Below are 15,666 nucleotides of genomic sequence, written 5' to 3'. Positions count from 1 at the left end.
TACTAATGCACTGGTTCAATTTGAGACTTGTAATGAAATCATGTGACTCTCTAACAAGAAGCAAACAGGCCAACCGGGAGCGGAGACAAACAAATTAGGGTGTGGACTGAGGTATGGATGAGTACCAAATTTTGTACAGCAACAGAAAAGAGCCAGCAAAGTTCACGACAGTTTGGTTATCTAAAACAAACATTGTTTTGCTCTGGCTTGAAGGCCAACAGAATGAGCTGTATAATGATACAATATCATCACTATTGAAGCAATGCACAAACCAAGCACAATGCATCACACATAGATTCTATCCAGAACACCAATCCCAGACTGGGGGCCTTCATTTCTCCCCATTTTGTTATTACGTAGTCTTCTGATGGGTTTCTATGTTTTCCACTGTAATGCAGGCCACAGTTGAAGCGTGTGGGAGGGTGAGACACTTCCAATGAGTCAGTGGGAAGAAAAAAGGCACCCAAGCAACATTTGACCATTTGACAAGAGGTCTTACTACTTCACAAATAATTAACTAAATCTATTTATTAAAAAGAAATAACACATTTCCATAAAACCTTACTAGTTGGGTTTATTTTTGTTCCTTAAGTTGAATTTTAATTGGTAGAATAAATTGGGAAACTTCAGACACATTAACTATTAATACTAACATTAAGTATTCCTTGGAACGCAATGGTAGTTGCAGGACTGCAACACAACCCCTGTTCATGACCATGTTAATTGTTGGGCCATTTGTTTCAATCCACACTGCAATGGTAAGTGTTTTTCTTTTCAATGCTCTTAGTGCAGTTAACTTAGAGAGTTTACTTAATGTTATGTGCCAGCAGTTGAGATGAGTCAGAGAGATTTGTGGAAGTTTGCCATCTGTATTTTCATTTTTCTAGCTACAGTAGTTGTATGAAAGGATGCTTTGCTTGCGATTGACACAGTAAACTAGTAACACTTCCCTTGTGCATCTGTTTACAATGCTGATTTTTTATAGTCATGTTTTCATAGTCATGTTTCCCTCTGTCGGGTTGACGGGTTGGTATCATTGCATTTTCAGAGAGTAACCAATGCAGTGCCAGCACATTTAACAACCCGAATATTGATTTTGTGCATTTCCAGTTTTCCAGATAAGTGGCCGCATTTATGTACTTAAAATCTAAAAATTTCACATTAAAAAGACCAATAAATATTTATTTTAAATGAGTTGGCCATTGAATCATCAGATTATTAATTTGAGTAATATGTTCATCAGCAGAACCCCGACAATACGTTTTTTGCCAACCAGTTTTAAACATGCTTGTGAAGCCTATACGTATCGTCTTGTATTTTCTCCTCACTTCAGAGGGGTCTTTTACTCTCTGGCTGAATACAGAAACTGTTCCACGTACTACACACTGATGCCACATAGCAGCTCTTGCTGTACAGCGATTCCTATTCAAGACCACCCCTACTTCTGTTCCCTGACTGCTGGTACAAAGTGAAACTGAAATTTGATGGGCCACTGTCGTGGAATTCGAGCAGGCTGCTGGGAAACTGGTCATGCGGGATTTCTTGTGCAGGCATACCAGGAGTGTAGAGCAGGACGTCAACGCCCTGTGGGGAGGTCTGATCCACAGACGGGTTTATCTTGTGCTTCAGGGTCTCAGATGTCGTTTTCGGCACCATCATAGGCACTGCTCAAAGTACAGATAGCAGTTGTCAACAGCACGAAGTCACACAAAACATAGGAGGTTTTCTTACTCTTTTCATTCTTGAACTGAAATATACGTAATTACTTGAAAAAAGATATTGAAAAGCCGAAACTAAAACTAAACTGAAATCAAAATCGAAAACGAAATAAAAAATAAAAACCAATGAAAAACTATAATAACCCTGAAGCAGACTGAAACCCGTGGATGTTGCGCTAGGAGTTACTAGCATAGGCCCATTTCATCACCACTAAGCTAAAGCTAGCTACTCTGGCATACTTGTGACTGTCTGACTGGTATGGATTCAGCTGCTGCTGAATTTCTGAAAGAGATGCAATAGCTAGCCAGAACTAAATATCTAGTTCTTTTGTTGGTGCGTTACCTTTGTCATCTTGAGGGTGTAGGCGGGGTTGAGAATATGGGGCGACATAGCTCAGGAGGTAAGACTGATTGTCTGGCAGTCGGAAGGTTGCCGGTTCAAACCCCACCCTGGGCATGTCGAAGTGTCCTTGAGCAAGACACCTAACCCCTAACCCCTAACTCCTAACTGCTCTGGCGAATGAGAGGCATCAATTGTAAAGCGCTTTGGATAAAAGTGCTATATAAATGCAGTCCATTTAGAATGGAGGAGGAGCAATTTTTCAGATTGTAACCACAGGAGCGAAGGCAAGAATTCCTGCATAGTATGCCTTTAACTCAACTGCTACCATGTGACATGTGTAACTAATTATGATGCAAAACTCCTTTTAAACTGAGAAGCACAGCAGGCATTTGAAGATGGACACAGACACAGCAGAAGTATCTGGCCTTTCTGCGAGCCCTGAGGTGGTGCCTTATGGGACCGCGTTATACGCACCTTCCAGCTTCATCCTGTCAAAGTATGCCAACTTAGAGGCAGCGAAGATGGCCTTCTGTGACTGCAGGCACCCAACCACAGCGTCCATGAGAAGCACATTGGTCAAGGCCTGCTGCATGTACTGTGGGTCCTGAGGGGAGGACATTAGACAAAAAATAGGCTGGCTTGAATCTTTTTTCTAAATAAGTCAAAAAGTCACTTATATCAAAATTTGCCAATGGACAAGACAATTTCAATTGACAAGAAAAAGTAATTTAAAACAAGCTAATATTTTCTACTTGAGAGAAAAAAAAGATTTTGTGTGTGTACAAGACTAAAACATTTGTTCAGCCCTTTTTTTGCAGTGCGTCTCTACCTCATTATGGGACACCATTATGAATATAATATCCCTTTTCAAAGTGCAACATGGGTGGGGTGAAAATGTGATCCTTCTCAGCAGAACTGAGAACCATGGGAGACGGGACATCCTATATTATGAATTCAAAACACAGAAAACAATAATACCAGCTGAAAGGGCATTTGGGGATTTCATTTCTTAGGTTTTTTTAATGGTTTACCATGTAAATGGAACTAATGGAAACAGAGCCAGGAATTTTATCCTTTTATCCGATAAAGAACAATAGCAGCCTACTGATGGCTGGCTTGTAAAAAATGGTCTGTTATTTTCTTTTTAAAGTCTCGGCCTTTGTGATTATACGCCTGGGGTGAAGGTGTGTCCGGTTGATGCAACGATAGCGAGTGGAGCAGAGAGGGGGCGGAGCCCCTGACCTTGTGATCGTCCGCCATCTTCCTCCCGGCCCACATCTCCTTGATCATCAGGTTCCACAGGTCACACTCAGACTTGAGGTTGGCCTCGAACATCTCCCTCCTCAGGCGGCTCTTGATCTTCAGCGAGGGGATCCTCAGCAGCAGGAAGGGTGCCGAGGAAATTTTCACCTCCTGCGTGAAAATGCAGTTCAGCCACTCAGATAATAATACATGTAGTATACCACCTCACTGTGTGGTGAGGAGTATTCACAGGCCTTAAGACAATGCGCACTGGGAGTTCTGTGTCCTAGGTTACACCCACTCTATATAAAGGGCTAATATGTAAAATCGACTCTGATTAAACTCATTGAGAATAGCAATCCACCTTCACTACACACACAGCTAGTAAACTAATCCAGCCCCAATAAACACAGGGCTAGTATGGTACTCCAACCCCATTAAACACAGGGCTAGTATGGTAATCCAACCCCACTAAACACACGGCTAGTATGGCAATCCAACCCCACTAAACACACGGCTAGTATGGTAATTCAACCCCATTAATCACAGGTAATCCAACCGCATTAATCACAGGATGAGCACAGCAAGCGCCGAATTGAACCTCAATGTCTCTGAATTTGGTGATCTCCACATAGCCCGGCCGCCCCTCGGTAAGCAGGAACAGTCTCCTCTGCGTCATGGCGATCTTCCCCACGCCGTGGCTGGTCTTGACGGAGGAGGACAGCTTATAGACACACTCGTGGGTGTCCAGGTGCTCGATGACGGCGGCGGGCAGGTGCACGTCCTGCGCCTCCGCCTCGGTCTCCTTCCAAAAGGTGTAGAACAGTCGGAACATTTCCGGGTCGACCTGCTTCAGCTGACCTGAGGGAGGGGCAGAGGATGAGCTGGGCTTCGGTTGTGCGTGGCGGCTCACCTTGCAGCGTCGGCTGTGCTCGTTACACATCGTTCAAACTCACTGAATCAGTTAAACAACATGCACTTTGTACCAATTCCACACACAGGCACACACCTCCAATAAGCCGTATAAATGTACTTCTGTACCAATAACCTACAGACACATTCATACATACATTTAATATCCTGTTCAACTGTTCCATTTTGGACCTCAAGCTTGGACATGGTCTAACAATTACAGAAAAACAAAAATTCTAATAAACAAACATACACAGAATGGACCTCTTCAATGTGTACTCTCCTTCAGTCAGTGAAATGGCTGCAGTTAGCCAGTTACTGATGTAGTTATGACAGCAGAGACTTTCCTTGAAATTATGTGGACGGTAACCCAATTTGGATAAAGCACAGGACCACAAAAATGTTTACATCAGAAACATTTTCAGGGAAGGAATCATTTAGTGTTTTCACTGTATGATAACTACCGCATGACTAATCTCACTAGGTTCACCAGGATATTAGGGGAAACCCCATTACATCCTACTCCTTCTTCACTCCTAACACACCCACCGATTAAAAGTTCAAACAGAACTGTGTATCTAGCACAATGGAAGTTAAGATATTCCTGTTCCACTGACTTGACAAATTACAACTAAGAAAAGTATTCAACCACAGAGCCGCAAACTGCAGCTTAAATGACAACTGAATTGAATGCCTGCTTCTAAAAACAGCCTGTCCTGCATTTGTTTTCCCTTGACAATTTTGAAAAAGACACACGGAAGGCGGAGAATGTCACAACTTCTGTCTACTGTTGGCTAAACAAGTGCCAGAAGCTTCCAGTGTGTTAAAGACAGGAAGCTCACAGAAGAGGGTTCTGCAGAGTAACTGTCAAAGATGCTGTCATGCATAACTTCTAACCATCAATCATTACGCTCCTTGCTGTACAGTACAAATTCTCCCAACTCTGCACGCATTTCACACCATGCATCCTGAACTTCAACCATTCCACACAGTTACAGTATCGAGCAGAGCATAGCAGCAAACAGGACCGGTGTGCCATTTTGACAACAACATTTTCTTATAACAAGGAAGGCAGACGTCTCAGAAGTCGAAACATCAAAAACAAGACCGACGCTTCTCAGATTTTGGGTTTATTTCAGGGTTTTTTCAGGGGAAAGAGGTTCAGAGGCTCACAAAGCAATCAAACTGGGAGCAGAGAGCAGTTATAGGGCGAAAGGGACATGCTGACACAGTGCGCTACCGCTAAGCACTCCGGCATGCGCAAGCCTTCGCGAGGCGGTCATTGGCTTACCATCCGAAGCAATGTAAAACACAGACTTGGAAGAAGCCGTCATTGCTGCATCGGCACCTTGCCCACCCAAGCAACCCTTAAATGATTCTAACAAAGTGGATTAAGGCAGAGTCAGATTAATCATGCAGCGCACCAATCACAAGCACAGCCTATGTGGACAATACAATATGAGTGATGAGGCAGAGGGGCTGTAGTATTTAGCATGAGGCGCTAACATATCATTAGCCAGAATTAGCCAGTCACTGTCAGGACTGTAGACTGAATCATTTTATATATGCCAGGGATTAAACCAGTGCTTTCGCCAGCATGAACAGAAAACTAAACAGCCCAATTACCTGACAAACCACTACAATACTGCATGTGTCTGCTAAATGATTATGAAGGAAAATAAGTAACGGGAATGGAAGGAGAGGGAAACAGTGTACAAATACTGCACACATATTTCTTAACCAACCAAACCCACATGCCACCCACCCGTACCACGCGCCCCCCCATCGCCTCCCCACCCAAGCTCACCTACAGTCAACGCCTCAAAAAGCCGGTTGATGGTCCCGACGTCCCTGACTATACCGGACTCCTGGACGCGCTTCAGGAAGTCCTCCGGGTGCATGTGCGTGGTGGGCAGCTGGAACTTCTTGACGGCGTCGTCGCGGGCGGGGCGCTCGCCGTCCTGCTCCTTCATCACCTGGCTGAGGAGGCGCTTGAGCTCCGGGAGGCGCTCGGCCTGCGCCCGCTCCTTCCGCGACAGCGACTCGCTCAGCGACCTCACCAGCTCGCCGGGGAAGATGTCCATGTCCGTCTTGTACAGGGTCTGGAAGTCGATGAGGGCGTCCAGGCGCCGGCCGCCCATGGTGTTCATGAAGCCGCGCAGGTAGTAGTACCGCGCCAGCAGGGCGCCGTTCTCCGGGGGCACCGAGGCGATGGCTTTTCCCAGAAGGCCGATCAGCTCCACGTAGTAGTTCTGAACGTATTGATAGGCCAGCGGCGGCGGAAAGTCCGGGAGCTTGAATGTTTTAACGGTTCTCCTCGGAATCTTCAGAACCCCTGAGGACGTTTGTAAAATACCACAGAAATAACAAGCAGAACACCAAAGGGCTTTGGAATAGAGTAAAGCAATCAAAAAGCTGCTAGCCCCAGAAAATCACTAGCTGGGTGGCAGTGTAGTATACTAGGGAAGGAACTGGTCTTGTAACCTAAAGTTTGCAGGTTCGATTCCTGGGTAGGACACTGCCGTTGTACTCATAAGTAAGGTACTTAACCTGCACTGCTTCAGCATATATCCAGCTGTATAAATGGATACAATGTAAATGCTATGTAAAATGTTGTGTAAATCTGCTAAATGTCTGTAAAAGAAATGCGTATTAAGTAAAATATAAATGTTAAAGGGCATCTTGTGTGTTTTTCTCATAAAATAACACATTTTTCACATTTGCTAAAACGGTTTGAAATTTGAATTGAAATTTCTCAAGAAAATCTAACTTTGAAAAATGAATCTTGGTGTGCAGAGCGTGTGGTGGAGGCCTGCAAACCCTACCGCTCTCCAGGGACAGGCTCCGCAGCGAGGCCTGCATGTGCAGGGGCCCGGGGGGCTGCTCCGGCCCCAGGTTGGGCAGGCTCATGCCCAGCCGCTTGCTCAGCCGGTTCTCGGGAGCGCTGTGCTTGCGGCCCCAGGTGGGCGAGCGCATCCTCATCCTGCAGCCAGCCTGGTCCGGAGCGCTGCTCGCGCACGTCGCCGAGTCTTGATCCTTCATTGCAAGGAGCCCCAGCCTGGGTCACTGAGAGAACGCCTGCTATCCACGCACTAGGCGAAAACAACGTCTTTAGACGCAATGCCATAGCCCAGAATAAAAGCAAAGCCTGGAGGAGAAGAATCATGAAAATTATCAACTGTCTATATGGAGCAAACAACTGAACTCAGAATAATGCTCTGGCCATGGATGCCCAGAGGTATAATCGAGTTAACGACGTTCCTGTCGTGCAGCTTAGAAAATAACCCTAATTTGAAAATATACATATATAATAGACTACATTTGATAAATACCATATAATTTCATCTATGACACTACAAGCACAATATTCCAAAAATAAATAAATACAGAAATTAAAGAATGCTAACGTCACATCATGTGAGCATCGGTGGCACAGGTTATTATGTATATTTTCCAAACAATATATTTTTAAAACTTAAAATCAACCATTTTCAACAAACAATCAACCACGGTTTTGCTACTATCTTGGCCTAAAATTAAATACCAGTACCCCTTTTAAAGGATGTGAATCTACTGTTTGAGATTTTTCCATAATGAATAAAATATATTTCCTTTAAAGCAATTGCTTTGATGAAAATTAACAGTGCAAACACATTCTAGGCAACCATCTTTAGACTAAGTTGCATTAACAGGCACTTCAAGAAGGCACAAGTATGGTCACATGAATGTGTCAAGCAAATCTCTAAAAATCACTGAACACTCACGTAAAACAATTTCATATCAGTTTACGGTTAGACGATAAATAAGTAACACATCTAGTCCAGTAATGTCAGGTAGCAGTAACCCTTATCCAAGACAAAGGCCTCATGACACGTGCACATGACACGTTAAAACAAAAAACGTGAAAAGCATGCAAGCTATTAAACACAGTGCACAGCCTGACAAAACCTGACTATGCAGCAAGAGAAAAAGCAAATGAAACAGGGCTTTACAGGAAGGAGGTGTGAGGAGGGCACATGGAGAGAGCTGCAGTGGGTTCTGGGAGTTACCTCTGTGCTTCCGAGCGAGTACTCCGCTCCATGCTTGTGAAAGAATCCATCTTCCTGTTCAGACGGTCCTTCAGGAAGGAATGAAATATGTGCGTGTCCAGAACCTAGCAGAGAAGGAGGGCAAATGGAGTAAGAAGGCAAAGAGAAGAGAAAGGGTTGTGATTTGAGTGCCCTCAACGATTCAGAACCCAAAGCTCTCTGTCATTCACCTTTTCCATTTTCGTAAAGTGTATATAAACAAAATTAATATTGGAACCCAATGATTGCATTTTAATGTACATTATGTGGAATGTAAATTCCTTTTAAAAAAAGTTTTATCCAGCAACCTGCAAGCCTGAACACAAACACGTGAAAACACGCACACACGCACGCACGCTCAGAGGCAGGCAGGCAGGCAGGCAGATAGACAGGCAGGCAGGCAGGCAGGCAGGCACACAGTACCTTTTTATAAAAGTGCTGGTCCGCAGCCTCCCTGGACCTCAGGAATTCCTCACTGTTAAACACTCGGTGTTCATAATTGAGATGATCGTGCACTTCCCTGGGATAAAAAGCATTGCTCTTCATCATCACTGAAGAATGTCAATTAAAAATTCCAATGACATAATCTTTGCAGGGTACATGAGTTCTTAAAATTACACCAAATTCAAATGAGTACAGATATATACTATACATAAAGACTACTGCCAACTAATTACTACTGTCCAACTGGATGACTGACTAATATCCATTTGCACAGCTAATACAGCAGTAATTGAACCCATTCACACAATTTCCAGAATACTGTCATTAAAGCAATAAACATCTTAGTTTTAGTAGTTTGTCATCAGTTGATCCAGAAATACAACCTAAAAAGTATCCTATCAAATTATCAGCTTTCTGTTTTGTTTGGAAAGTCAACTTGTGGGAGAGTCAAATGTAATCACTGAAAATAATCATACGTGCCAATTTAACACCACAATTTAACAACACACTCACCCTGGAGGGTTTTCACCAGTGACTCAGCAGGAAATGACTGACCTGAAGATGTTGACTATCAGCTCCAGAGTGATGGCCTGTATTTCCCTGTTGAGCTGCTCTTGCCACAGCCTCCTCTGTGACCGTAGCTCGTTAATGTCTGTGCTGGTCCCCAGGCCACAGACTTCCAGGTCATAGTGGACCTGAAGCCCCGTCCTCCTACAGGAAGAACCGACAGCTCAAAAAGAGGGTATTTCACTCGGGAAATATCTGTGACTCACTGCCACACAATGCTGCATTGCTCTCTGTAATTAACAATGAAGAGTAATAGTTATAGTCACTGCCCAAAACTGAAGACAAAGAACAAGTCATTAGAGTAGTGTGCAAGCTTTCTATAAGCATAAACACACACACGGCAATGAAGTTCTGATTCATAAAATCACAAAAAGTAGAACAATGCCTACATAACTAAGCTGTCCGCTTTTTTTGCTTACCTTTTCATGAAACACTCCTTAGCGACCAGCGGGATGTCTGGGATGGTGACGCTCTCAGAACCAGAGGATGACACCGTCCCGTCGTCGATGTTGATCAAAACCAGGTCATCCATTTCCTGACAGGAAATGAAAAAGTTCAACGGACGCTCCTTTTCCTCTCTCTCAAGTGTGAAATACGTCATTTAGCCTCAAGTGCCTGCTGTGCTGCCTGCAACCACATAAGGAACACTGCAACTGAGGCACACACGCTCTTCTGATACACTCGCCCAAAGCAAGTGGCTACACTGCACCCTGCTGTCCACACAGTACTACAGGAGCATTAGCCTGACACTCCTGAAGCTCATCAAAACCAGAAACAAAGTTCACTGACAGTACTGGATACACCGCTCCCACATGCACGCAACTGGGTAAGATGAGAACGTTACCGTGGCAACCTCCTCAAAGTGGCGCAGGTGGCAGCCCATGAGGAAGGCGGTTGGGGCCATGAGGAAGTCCAGCATCTGGCGGGAGAGGATGGGGACGTAGGGGTGCTGCCAGAGCAGAGGGCGGATGTACAGCATGAAGCACTCTGCAGTGAGCGTGAGCAGCGCCCAGTCCGAGGAGAAGAACACCACCCGCTGCTCCATCATGATGCAGGTCACGATCTGGAAAAGGCCGGAAACGCACGTACAGACACACACACACAGCTCACTGATTGGCTATCGCAATAGCCAAGATCTGTGTACCCACAGTATTATGCTCAAGTGTGACACAATATGTTTCTCAATATGCTTACATTTCCTGTGAAATGCACAGACTTTCTTGTACACATTACTTGAGACAGAAAGGCCCGGACGCCCTGTGCAATACCTGTTTTGCAAGTGCAAAAAGCAAATCACTTTGGAAGCTAGCTTTTGATTAAACTTGATTCTAACAACTAATAACAGCGTTACCAAATTTCACTCCATATCCTCTCCTGGGGAAAGTGCAGCCAACAGGAAACTGTATGCTGATCAGCAGTTTAAAGCCAGGACATCCAGCTAATTCTGTGTGGAATTTCAAGTGTACTTTTCGCAATAAAAAAGCATAGGTTTTGGGCCCAAACTGGTCTGGCACACTTCAGCATGGTACTGGGTTGACATCTGCACACAGTAGTTATTCATATTGATAGGCTCTGCAGGCAGAAGAGAGTGCAATTTCACCTCCACATTAATCCATTGTGGCAAATAAGTATCAATTCATTTCAGTGTCTTCCCAAACTATTTGAATACGGCTTTTTCACTGCTATTGGGAACAGGGGCGGAGCTAAAGAGGTATAACAGGGGAAGCTTCCCTGGGCACTCTTGGGTCCAGGGGACCCCTAGACGTTGGGTGTGTATGTGTGCATGCACGCAGGAGAGGCCCTCTCATATTTTCTTCCCTGCACAAAATAATTTATAGATCTGTTCATGACTGGGAAACCAACATAACATCCTCAAGTTGGCTGAAAAACAAGCACAAAACTGTGCAGATCCACGGCACACCTGTACAGTGTCATGAGTAAAACTTGGCTATACTATATAGCTATATATATATAACTATATAGCTAGCTAGCTATGTCATGTCCTCACCTCTGTAACGTTATTTGTTTTCCTCTGTGTGTCAGTACATCTGTATCAGTGGTGCGTGCTAAGTAGGTTAACTAAAGTAGGCGAAACGCTAACATGTTAGGGTTAGCAAAAGCAACGTTAGGCGATAAAGCTGTGCTTAAAAATCTTGCGCTGTTCGAAGTGGTGATTTTGGGAGATGCACCTGCGCATGCGTCCTACTAAACGAAGCACCACCTGCGCATGCGTCCCACAGGTCGACTGAGCTAGTACAATTTGACATGTATAGCCCATGGCGGCAGTTCCTGCGCGCCGTGGGAAAAATGAAAAGCATTTATGGTACAACGGAGAATTGAGCCATGCAGAAATGGCATGAAAGAATCCTTATCTTATCTTTTTGTCACAGATGCACCCACCTGCAAAAGCTGCCTGGGTTTGAAGCACAGAAAGGGCAGGTGGAGATCCAGGTCCACGGCTGGGTTATCTCGGTCTTCTCTGGAGGGCAGCACGATCTGCAGCGGCCGGAGGCTAAACGTCTGGGCGCACAATCACAACGACGACACGCTATCATTTCATCATCTTTAACAACCTTTCATTTCCCATTTCTATGCTCTCCCTGAAAAATGGGAATTCCCAATCAGAACTGTAGTCAGAACATTGTTTGGAGTCCATCAGGACAGTAGGGCACATAGAATGCACTACGGACAAGTGCCTCAGCTGAATAAGCCACTCTGGAGCCACTCAGACCTGTGACAATGCTCAAACCGGGAGGAACTGCACTGGCTCGGGAAGACTTGACGTGCTGAGGCGGGAATCGGAGGCAGCAGGCCTCGGCATCGCAGCTCACCACGTGAAGCTGTCCAGGAGGCGGTATGGGCACCAACGCCAGCCTGGCGGCAAACTCCTTCACCCGCTCCTCGAAGTCCGCCATGCGACACGTCCTCAGCTGCACCAGCAGGCTGTGGATATGCACAGTATGAGCCAGAGAAAGAGAGACAAACCCAGGCGCCGGAACCCAGAGGGTGACACGGCCGCCGGCGCTCACCATGAGAGGCAGTCCCGGAGGGCGTTGTAGTACGGGTACTTGGATATGACACAGATCGCGAAAGGGCTGTACAGTCGTGGTGTCTTCGAGGTAGACCAGTGTCCATTCTGGTGCAGGACACTGTCCTGGGAAAACAGAAACAGAAGGTCTGCCTGAACTCACAGTGTTTGCACACCAGTGTAGCCACCATCACACGGAGAACACTCAAAGGAAACATACGAAAGGAAAGTCAGTGTTCAAAGATAATTCTTTGGCACTGCATTTTCACTCAGTCACATGAATCATTCCAGAGAAGAAACGGAATACTTAAATAGCAAATAGTACATACGACCAAGTATTAAAGGGCCCAACTTAGCAGACATTTTTAACAATGTGAAGGAATCTGCTGAACACAGTAACTCCCACCTGTACAGGCCTGTAATACTGAACCACCACCCCATGTGTCTGGTTGCCAAAAACGTCAGTGAAAACCAGGAAGTGGAAGCAGTCTTCTCTTGAGTCGCTTGATAACTGAAGCCCTCCTAGGCAGGGAAAAAAAATAAAATGCATAAATTCAAAGGAGAGTCATCATATAACGAATGTCATATGTAAACAAATGCTAAATACTTCCATGTTAGTGCAAGACATATTTATTTGTAGGATGCATGGGTCTCACTAACAGACTTTCATGCACAATCCTGGTTTTGTTTAAACGCCTCAGTGATAATTCACAGATGTTTCCCCCAGATTCACCTGCTATGTGTGTGAGATAGGACTGTTGCAGACATCAGACATTATGAAGTTCCTGTTTTGCAGTGAACATGTTCAGTTTGTTGCAAACACCCCCACCACATTTCTATGTGTTTGATGTTCTCATCAGTGTTTCAACAGTTTTATTCTGGGTGTGGTGCACAGTACAAGCTTACTCTTTCCCAAGTAATGGCACAAGCATAGGAATCCAATTAATACATGATAATTATAACAAATCTTAAGTCATTTAACTATCTTTAGTTGCCTTCTGAAACAATTAATCAATGAGATACAGTGTCTCGTGTTTTCAAAGCAAAACTTATCTTTCATGACCATTTGGTGGGGATGCAAATCTTTGTCTTGGAGATAAAGGAAAATGTGTTCCTTGGAATGAGACTGCTTTTGCCTCATCATTAGTCAATTCTTCAGTACAGTGCAGTCAAACTCAACTCTTAAACTCATAAACACATTATCAAGACGCTTCACTGCGCAGGTCCCTTATTTCCATGGTTACCAGGGAAGCAGAGCTGGGGCAGGGCCACGAGGTCAATGTCCTTGGGGACGCTGATGTCCTCCGAGGTGCCCTCGCCATTTCGGACGGCGTCTGCATCGCGCGCAGCTCCCTCGGGTCTCTCCCTCTTCTTCTTGATGAAGGAGCGGCGCCGCTGGACCCTGCTGAAAGCGTTGGGCCCCGGGCCCTCCCCCGCAGCCTCCTTCGCCACAAAGGGGGGGGCGTGCACCTGCAGGACTTCTGCATCGACTGCGGGGAGCTCCCGGCCCTGCAGCCAGGACTGCACACAAACCGTCTCTCTTTAAGCTGACATTCTTTCATTTTTTTAAAGCACAATGCAGCAAACATTGATAAACAGCAAGAAATAACACACATAAATACAGGGTAAAAATGGACTCCTAAATAATAATTGCATCACCAAAACCCAGCATGTAAGGCCAGCCTAGAATATCGTTGGGGTTTTTTTTAAACCTCATACAGCAAAGGTTGAAGGTTTGCCTGTGTTTTCATTTCCTTCTAACCACAGCACACTCTTTATAGATCTGCCCAGCCACCCCACCCCACTCCACTCCAAGTGAGACAAGCAAGTGTTGTGCACCCTTGCCCGTTTTTTATTTTCAGACAGAGGGTCCTTTTAGCTGTCAAAATATTACATCACTGCCCTTAAGAGCTGGCAAAAACTCACTTTTCCAGTCAAATCAAACTACACCCAGATGTCAAATCTGGCATAACCTAATGCTAATTTACCTGGTGCGCTTCTTTGAGCTTATCGCTGGCGGCTCCGATGACCACGCAAGCTTCCAGCAGCCCGGCGGGGAGATTCTCCGCCATCAGAACCCAACAGTGACGCGTTCTGCACCAGGCGGGACTCGATCATGGCCTCACACTAATGGGAAAACAACCAAACATGATGGAAACTGGCAGAAGAAAGGGACTCTTTAATTAGTTAACTGCGTCACCGGAAAGCTCTGGCCGACATTGACTGGCTCTCTCAGCCAAGAAACCATCTCAAAAGCCCAACAGCAGCAGAACCCAAGGACCTGCGAGCACTCCAATTTGATGCAGATGTCATCTGCTAATTTGTCAGGTAAAAAAAGAAATCTGAGGGCACATGCTTCCTGCTTCCTATTGCAAGTTAACCGCAATGAAATTGAAACTAAAAATTGGTTAGCCTGCAACCTTTCCTTCAACCAAAGGTGGTAAAACTTGTGCTTGACAGAACAATATATATTTTTAGGTTCCCCTTCTGTGTACACAGTACTGCAGCCGTAATAAAGAGATAAAATGCAAGGCTTGCCTCGTTAAGGAAAAAAGTGGCCTGAGGATCTGTTTAAAGTCTAACTTTGATAGTACTTCCCTGAAGCATTGAATTGAAGGGAAGTTCCTGAGTGGAATTTGATTAATGTGTGCTGAGGGCAGAGACTGCTGGAAATCCACACAATCAGGAAAACAAATGTTCTTCTGGGGCTAAAATTAGGTAAACAGTCTAACACTATATATACATAAATATACATTTATAGATACAGTGGACAAGCAAGGATTAAGTAAAAATATGTTTATGTTCTGAATCCAGTGGTTTCAACAGGCAATGCCCTTGTTGAAATGTTCAGCACTCATATAAAATATATTTTACGTGATTTACATGAATAATTATTGTTGAAAATGAAAATTATCAATTAAATTGCCAAACCCATTAATAGGTCAGTCAGACTACAGTAAACTGGTGGAATCAACCAACAAGTCAAAAGAAACTAGGCTATATCAGGTCTTAAATTATTAAATTCAATAAAAAGCAGTCAATTAGAATAATGAATTGAAATCATACATTCTTTATTGAATGCAGGCTCACCACTCCCAAATTGCAAAACAGAAGACACTAAACAAAACATCAAACAATTTGGAAATACCAGAAAAGCGAGAGAGACCGATAAGCCAGACCTTGCCAGAGTATTAATCTCTTCCAGATTCAGTGCCAGACGAATATAAGGAAACAAGCTAAAACACACAACCAAGGAACCACCATCATAATAGAAAGAGGAAAACTCTTCTTATCGAAAGCTCCGAAACCGACTGCAATAACAACACAACTTTTTCCCAGTGGCCA

General features: G+C 44.6%; 1 protein-coding gene across 1 annotated transcript in view; it reads right to left on the bottom strand.

Moving 5' to 3' along the window:
- dennd3a (DENN/MADD domain containing 3a) overlaps nt 1-15,666 on the bottom strand; it is a 33,639-nt gene that overhangs the window by 8,426 nt on the left and 9,547 nt on the right. The window contains exons 2-18 of the mRNA XM_064348389.1: nt 14,310-14,448; nt 13,566-13,842; nt 12,728-12,843; nt 12,323-12,447; nt 12,125-12,236; nt 11,694-11,813; nt 10,138-10,356; nt 9,713-9,828; nt 9,282-9,437; nt 8,706-8,802; nt 8,265-8,368; nt 7,041-7,198; nt 6,023-6,550; nt 3,905-4,164; nt 3,304-3,474; nt 2,536-2,665; nt 1,557-1,664 (exon numbers count right to left, since the gene is read on the bottom strand). Of these exons, the coding sequence (XP_064204459.1) occupies nt 1,557-1,664; nt 2,536-2,665; nt 3,304-3,474; nt 3,905-4,164; nt 6,023-6,550; nt 7,041-7,198; nt 8,265-8,368; nt 8,706-8,802; nt 9,282-9,437; nt 9,713-9,828; nt 10,138-10,356; nt 11,694-11,813; nt 12,125-12,236; nt 12,323-12,447; nt 12,728-12,843; nt 13,566-13,842; nt 14,310-14,393 (2,881 nt within the window). The 5' untranslated portion in view covers nt 14,394-14,448. The remainder of the gene's footprint in view (nt 1-1,556; nt 1,665-2,535; nt 2,666-3,303; nt 3,475-3,904; nt 4,165-6,022; nt 6,551-7,040; nt 7,199-8,264; nt 8,369-8,705; nt 8,803-9,281; nt 9,438-9,712; nt 9,829-10,137; nt 10,357-11,693; nt 11,814-12,124; nt 12,237-12,322; nt 12,448-12,727; nt 12,844-13,565; nt 13,843-14,309; nt 14,449-15,666) is intronic.

This window comes from Anguilla rostrata, chromosome 8 (assembly GCF_018555375.3).
Source record: "Anguilla rostrata isolate EN2019 chromosome 8, ASM1855537v3, whole genome shotgun sequence".
Lineage (NCBI taxonomy): Eukaryota > Metazoa > Chordata > Actinopteri > Anguilliformes > Anguillidae > Anguilla > Anguilla rostrata.
Note: the sequence above shows the minus strand (reverse complement) of the source record. Positions and strands in the feature narration are given on the sequence as shown.